This window comes from Salmo trutta, chromosome 24 (genome assembly GCF_901001165.1).
Source record: "Salmo trutta chromosome 24, fSalTru1.1, whole genome shotgun sequence".
NCBI classification, from domain to species: Eukaryota; Metazoa; Chordata; class Actinopteri; order Salmoniformes; family Salmonidae; genus Salmo; species Salmo trutta.
The window spans coordinates 41667284-41675440 of NC_042980.1; the positions used below are offsets into that span (position 1 = coordinate 41667284).

Sequence of the window (8157 nt, forward strand, 5' to 3'; positions counted from 1 at the left end):
TTCATGATCTGCTCCGACAAAATACAACCAGCTGTATAAACATTCAAAACCTGCAAAGGCAACTCAAAACAACAGACGCACACCGTTTGCCAGCAAGTCTGCGTTTGTGTTCTTGAACAAGGCACACGCTTACGGACCATCTCGTCATCATCTACATTTCCTAAAACTGGACAGGTTGTGGAGTGGATTACGAAGCTGACTGAGAAGGAAGTGCCACTCAGAGCTGACTGAGAAGGAAGTGCCACTCAGAGCTGACTGAGAAGGAAGTACCACTCAGAGCTGACTAAGAAGGAAGTGCCACTCAGAGCTGACGCAACATGTGAGAGAGGCTCAATTGCATGCTTTCAAAAAGGATAATTTTTTACTTTCAAACCATGGAGGCTTGAGGGTGGAAAGAGGAGAGGGGGCTCCATCTCTCAGGCGTCCCACAGCCCCAGGCCCAAAGCCGTTCCCTGACATACCGCATCTTACAGCTCGATAACTTCACCCCCCCAGCCTCCCTCCCTCCCTCCTTTCGGCTAAGACTTGTTTTCATATTTTCCAAATACTGCCAAAGCAACTATTTTAACATCTGGAAATCATCCCCCCTCCACTCCCCTGTTTGCTGATGCTGTCATTTGGTAGTTCCCATGGAGCGGCCTCATTGGCACGAGCTGCATTAAACATCTATAATCTCCATCCATTTGGTAGTTCCCATGAAGCAGCCTCATTGGCACGAGCTGCATTAAACATCTATAATCTCCATCCATTTGGTAGTTCTATCATTTTCATCGTCTGTGGGGCAGACGATGGGGCAGGTTCAAAGCCATGGGCTATCACGCCGGGCAGTTGATAAAACATGGATGTCTGGTACTCTGGTTGAGGTGAAATCCGACACAAAGCACAATCTGGATTTCTTTTGGTCCGTAATCAAGTCATAGCGCAAAAATGCAGCACATGGTTCCAATCAGTCCCGCGTCTGGTGGACTTCACGTGTTTGGACATTAGCTTTTGGGGAGAAAACAGCCCATTTGTTACGATGTAAGTAACAAATGTGGCAGCAACAACTGGAACCAATTTGCGAGACAAAGTGACCTAATATATGTAGGTTTGTTGATTCAGAATACCAGCTTTGTTTGCCTCTTGCACATTACCCACAGAGAGAGAGAGAGAGAGAGAGAGAGAGAGAGAGAGAGAGAGAGAGAGAGAGAGAGAGAGAAAAAGTGAAAGTTATCAGTCTGGCATTTGTCTTAAATAAATAGCAAAATGTTTAATAAAACACCTAAGACCAAAATCTAAAATAAACACATGTATAAGTAAGTTGAAAGAACACATGCTCCACAAAGATGAAATGGTCTAGTTCCTTTGATGTACAGTGTTGTGGCCATCTTTGAAGATGTTTTACAGGCGTGTCAGTTTGCCCGTTGGGAGGAGGAGTGTTCACACACTAACATGTTTTGCATGGATTCTCACTGGTCCACTGCTGGGCACGAACCACTGCTTTTAGTTACTTGGAACAGAGATCCATTGCCAGATTTATCTTCATGTTCCAAAGGCGAAATTGTGGTTTAGATATTGGGGGGAACGAACAGTCGACGGGGGGTCCTGGGTGGCCTCCCCGAGAAATGTTTCTGCCATTTTATAACGCATTTCTACACAGTTTGACGTCACTTATTTAGCCTCTCTTGAGGGGTATTATGAGGAGTATTTGGAGGGGTATTATTAGGGGTATATGGAGGGGTATTATGAGGAGTATTTGGAGGGGTATTATGAGGAGTATTTGGAGGGGTATAATGAGGAGCATATGGAGGGGTATTATGAGGGGAATATGGAGGGGTATTATGAAGAGTATTTGGAGGGGTATAATGAGGAGCATATGGAGGGGTATTATGAGGGGAATATGGAGGGGTATTATGAGGAGTATTTGGAGGGGTATAATGAGGGGAATATGGAGGAGTATCATGAGGGGTACATAGATGGGTATTATGAAGGGTATTATGAGGGGAATATGGAGGGGTATTATAAGGGGTACTATGAAGGGTATATGGAGAGGTATTATGAGGTTTTTTGAGGGGTACATGGAGGGGTATTATGAGGGGTATATGGAGGGGAATTATGAGGGGTACATGAAGTGGTATTATGATGGTATTATGAGGGGTGTATGGATTTTTTTGGGGGGGGTAAATGGAGGGGTATTATGAGGGTATATGGAGGGGTATTATGAGGGGTATGTGGAGGGGTATTATGAGGGGTGTATGTGTAACCGATGTGAAATGGCTAGCTAGTTAGCGGTGGTGCGCGCTAATAGCGTTTCAATTGGTGACGTCACTCGCTCTGAGACCTTGAGGTAGTTGTTCCCCTTGCTCTGCAAGGGCCACGGCTTTTGTGGCGCGATGGTAGATGCTTCGAGGGTGGCTGTTGTCGATGTGTGCAGAGGGTCCCTGGTTCGAGCCCAGGTAGGGGCGAGGAGAGGGACAGAAGCAATACTGTTACATATGGAGGGGTATTATGAGGGGTACATGGAGGGGTATTATGAGGGGTACATGGAAGGGTATTATGAGGGATACATGGAAGGGTTATTATGATGGGTACATGGAGGGGTATTATGAGGGGTATATTGAGGGGTATTAGGAGGGGTATATTGAGGGGTATTATGAGGGATTCATGGAGGGGTATTATGAGGGGTATATTGAGGGGTATTATGAGTGATTCATGGAGGGGTATTATAAAGGGTACATGGAGGAGTATTTTGAGGGATATTATAAGGGGTAAATGGAAGGGTATTATGGGGGTATGTGAAGGGGTATATGGTGGGGTAGATGGAAGGGTATTATGAGGGGTGCATGGAGGGGTATATGGTGGGGTGCATGGAGGGGTATTATGAGGGGTATATGGAGGGGTATTATGAGGGATTCATGGAAGGGTATTATGAGGGATTCATGGAAGGGTATTATGAGGGGTATATGGAGGGGTATTATGAGGGGTACATGGAGGGGTATTATGAGGGGTATATTGAGGGGTATTATGAGGGGTAAATGGAGGGGTATATGGTGGTGTACATGGAAGGGTATTATGAGGGGTATTATGAGGGGTACATTGAGAGGTATGTGGTGGGGTACATGGAGGGGTATTATGAGGGGTATATTGAGGGGTATATGGAGGGGTATTATGAGGGGTAAATGGAGGGGTATATGGTGGTGTACATGGAAGGGTATTATGAGGGGTATTATGAGGGGTACATTGAGAGGTATGTGGTGGGGTACATGGAAGGGTATTATGAGGGGTACATGGAGGGGTATTATGAGGGGTATATGGAGGGGTATTATGAGGGGTACATGGAGGGGTATTATGAGGGGTATTATAAGGGGTACATGGAAGGGTATTATGAGGGGTATTTGGAGGGGTATATGGAGGGGTATTATGAGGGTTAAATGGAGGGGTATATGGTGGTGTACATGGAAGGGTATTATGAGGGGTATTATGAGGGGTACATTGAGAGGTATGTGGTGGGGTACATGGAGGGGTATTATGAGGGGTACATGGAGGGGTATTATGAGGGGTGCATGGAAGGGTATTTTGAAAACACAGTATAAGTGGGAGGATAAATGAAAGGCCCGCCAACCTTCCACTTACAAATATATTATTTTGGGATTTTATTTGTGGGGGTGGAACTCCTAACTTCCTGCATTTCATCACATTATGCTATACTCATGTTTCTGTCCAATGCAGAAATTGCAACAAAAAAAATGCTTTTGCGTGTTGTTTCCTCAAAGAGGATGATGTCCTGAGGAGGATCAGCTAGCCAATCTGCAGTCTACACTTCTGTTGTTGCGGTATGCCCACACCATTCCAACACTGAAAAGCTGCTTTTTAACATAATTAATTAACATTTTTGGGAAGGAAAACTATTTAATTCAGATTATAATTAATTATTGGTCATTTTTCATGGAAATCTGGAAACATTGGACAATTACTTTAAAGGTCGATGTTGGACAAAAACTTTGGCTACAGAAGTGCCATTTCTTACTGATCTCAACAGCTTCCGTCCAAAAACAAATCCTCTGAAATGACATCATACACACCCCCCCCCCATGCCCCATGGCAATTTTGCCTATGTTCACAAACTTGCTTGTTACAACTTGCCCACTACATACTTTTATTATGCAGTGAAGACCTACCTATGTCAGAAGAGTGATTGTGTTTTGTTTGTATGTGTGTGTGCCAAGCTTAGACCTCTCGTTTGTCATCCGCAAGTCCATGAAGAATTTGAGACCATTGAGCAAGCAAACTTCCAACTTCCAACTTCCAAAACTGTTAAAAAAAAGGATTTCAAACATTTGCTCTAAACATGTTTCCGGTCTTCAAAGGTTCATCTAGAAACTCTCCCTTTCAGAAATCTAACCAGTTTTGAAAAAATATCTTTAATACCCTCCACAATCTTTTCTTCTTCATGGTTACAGTCTCTATTTTCTAGAACAGATAAATATTACTGTTGTGTTCCAACTTCTCTGAGACAGAATGTCTGTTTGCAATTCCTCACTTTAATCAACATTCAACCACACTCCATTTTAAGTCGCCATTTTCCATATAAAAATCTCAATTAAACCCAGTTACACTGCTTATTATAGATGAGGGCATAGAGGGCGATATATGATTACTATGCTGAAAACAAATCTTGGAATATAATTCTACAATGCATTTACACTTTTCAAAAATAGCTTTTTCAAATGTGCAAAATAACATATTGAATCATTGGATGTCTCTAGAGTTTTAGTCAGCAGCACGTCAGCCTATTCAGCAGCTGGTCTCTGTCACCACATTACATACTTCACTTTTCAGAACATTTCAATCTAACTGCAAATCGAAAGTCTCATTCTGATTCAACCAAGTTTGATGGGTTCTTGAAATGACAAAGTTCTAAATACAGGGATTTGTTGCTGCTATTCTAAGGACTAATAAACGCTTTGGAAAAATAGGATGGCCTTTCTACTCACAATGACATAAAGTGGCTAAAACCTCAACTGTACTCCATACTTAACTCAACATAACCATTCAATGATAGCTATACCCTAAAACATTCCTCAAAAGCAGAGTTGACTCGTTTTTCACGTAGTTGCAAGAATTTGACAACTTTTCCGCTGCTTTGACAGGATTGAATTAGAATGTTCTTCTCCCTGGGTTGGCATCATTAATGTTCTGTGGGAACATGAGTTCAAGTTCTCTGTGCCTCGTTTCATGTGGACAGATGTGGAAACCTTGGCCTCCACCCTGAGCAGAGACCAGACAGGGAAACGACTAGTGGGACTAGTACTCTGAAATCCAATAGAACGTAAGGAACATAACTTTCCTCTGAGGAGGAGTCGTCACCAGTCATCCATTTTGAAGAGGCATTAGATCAGGGGCCCTACATAAAATATGTCGTCTTTCGAGAATATTAGGTTTAGGTCCTCCTCTTGTCAGGCTTGGTAGATGAACATATATTCTTATAATACCTAAAGTAGTCCCATGTTTAACTGGAAGATATGCCTCTATTGTAACAGTATTGTCATAATGGTAATTAACTCAACATAAAATGTGCAGACATGTTGAACATCATTATGCTTCATACATGCTCAGATGTGAGAGGCTTTTTAAAGTACCTGTTCATTCCACCACAAGGGGGAAACAAACTCCAATCGAGCCTTTAGCTACAAGTCAAAAAGATTGACTTGACAGCACACTGAAATCAGGGGCCACTCAAGGGCCACAGAGGTACTTTCAGTAGCCTGCTTTATGTATTTTGCCCTCATGACATCATACATAAAATAACATTCCATGACATCATAATATTTAAAAAATCACTGAAAGAAGACACGACATCACTAAAACAATAACACTCAAGTGTTTCAGCTCTGGGTTTTAAGTGTTGGCCACCTAGTCTGTATAGGCTACCTATACACTCTTAGAAAAAAAGGTGCTATCTAGAACCTAAAAGGGTTCCTTGGCTGTCCCCATAGGAGAACCCTTTGTACAACCCTATTGGTTCCCGGTAGAACCCTTTTGGTTCCCTTTTGAGTTCCATGTAGAACCATTTGCACAGAGGATTCAACACGGAACCCAAAATAGTTCTACCTGGAACCAAAAAGGGTTCTCCATGAGGACAGCCGAAGAACCCTTTTGGAACCCTTTTTTCTAAGAGTGTAGAGAGCTCTAATGACTCAGTGAATCCAACACCATTTGCCCCTTATTTGTCTCCTCTCCTCACATCTGCCCTGCATTAGAATGCAAGCTGTGTTCCCTCCAAGACGTGTGGTGTTGAAATAGTCTCGGCAGATGTAGAATACAGAGGAAAAAAATCTGCTTGTTGGTGAACAAGAGAGGTGAGGAATAAAGTTAGTCCTGAGGCACTCCTTTTCTCTCACAGAGCTTCCTTCTGACACCTTAGAGTAACATGTAACATCATTGGCAATCACTAACATATGTTCATACAGGACACTACAGAATCTTACTGAGAGTTTATTTTCCCATTTAGGATAATCCACTCTATAAAGTTACTCTCGTCTCTTTTCAACCTTTCCAAAGTTGGAACGAATCTCAGACAGCCTACCGGCTAAGGTCTGTCCCAATCATCCTTTAAATAAATCTATCTTGCGTGTTCCATGCCGTCACTCTGTCCTCAGCTGCTAACCATTACAATGTAATAAAAAGAAAAACCTCAACAAGGTAACGGTGCACTTCATATTGCCTTGCTATTAACTTTGGCAAAAACAGATCCGTCTTAATAAAGAAACAAATTGTTATCTGTACGTCCAACACTCTTTTTCTCATTAGCAGAACACTTCAGAACTACCATAACTAAATATATCCAACAACTTGAAACAAATTAAGCTCTTCACAGATAAATGTAAAAATTCAACACCAGAGAAGTCCTAGTCCAACAAGCTCATGTTAAAAGTTCAACTCAGCGTGCAACCAGCACCCACACTCTTAACGCTATACCAATCAACTTTAATTAACTAAGCATTAATATAAACAATCAGTGAGGTACTTACCACTGTTTCCGTCCTGGCATTTCACATAAAAAACCTGAGTCACAGAGACAACCAGAAAAAGGCAAATCCTTGAATACACAAAGCTCATCATGTCTATAGGAAAGACATGGGCTCTCCTTGTGCGCAAAGTGGGGTGAAAATGTACAGGGTATCACTGTACCATGTACACAGAGAACACCACCAGTAAGCAGCGAGCAAGACAGACCCAACCCAGACTGCACCAGTGCTTTTTTTTGTGGGGAAGAGTTAAAGCTTTAAATGAGAAGAACGCTGGCAACCCTAATTTTCCTCCCCCTCTTGTCAGCCCTCTCTCATAACCATCCACTCACAGGCATTTGTGGTTTTGTGAAAACTACTCCCTTGTTTATAAGTTCCCATCCCTCTACTGATTCTTGTGTTTTACTTTTTGTTCTCAGTCTAAAACAATTGAGATCAGAATTAGAGCAAAGATAGGAAGAAAAGCTTTGTTTGTAACTGATTTCATTTTTCCCCCGCACCCTCCCTGGAGTGGTTGCTAAGCAGGTCTGTTGAAGTACTGTTTTATGGGTTGAAAGGCTTTTTTTATTAGAAGAATAAGAATACATTTTATGGCCCATAGTCTCGGTGGAAAGGCGATGGGGAACCCGAACTGCTGGTGTCGTTGTAGTTGGGAGTGAGATTTCTAGATTTTTTGGGGGGGGGGCAGATTTATAAGTGATAAATCAATGTATTATTTATTATTTATTATTTATGTATTTATTTATAAATTATTTCCATATTTGTTCTTCACCATGATGATTGCGAACATACTCTGATGTACAGTGAGGGAAAAAAGTATTTGATCCCCTGCAGATTTTGTACGTTTGCCCACTGACAAAGAAATGATCAGTCTATAATTTTAATGGTAGGTTTATTTGAACAGTGAGAGACAGAATAAGTTGCAATGATCATGAGAACAGTGAGGAATCAGCCCAGAACTACACGGGAGGATCTTGTCAATGGTCTCAAGGCAGCTGGGACCATAGTCACCAAGAAAACAATTGGTAACACACTACGCCATGAAGGACTGAAATCCTGCAGCGCACGCAAGGTCCCCCTGCTCAAGAAAGCACATATACATGCCCGTCTGAAGTTTGCCAATGAACATCTGAATGATTCAAAGGACAAC

At 42.1% G+C, this 8157-nt stretch overlaps 1 protein-coding gene across 1 annotated transcript in view; it reads right to left on the minus strand.

Moving 5' to 3' along the window:
* LOC115161326 (collagen alpha-2(V) chain) overlaps positions 1–7261 on the minus strand; it is a 57477-nt gene extending 50216 nt beyond the window's left edge. The window contains exon 1 of the mRNA XM_029712226.1: positions 7011–7261. Coding sequence (XP_029568086.1) covers positions 7011–7101 — 91 coding nt within the window. The 5' untranslated portion in view covers positions 7102–7261. The remainder of the gene's footprint in view (positions 1–7010) is intronic.
* Between the last annotated feature and the right edge of the window lie 896 nt (positions 7262–8157).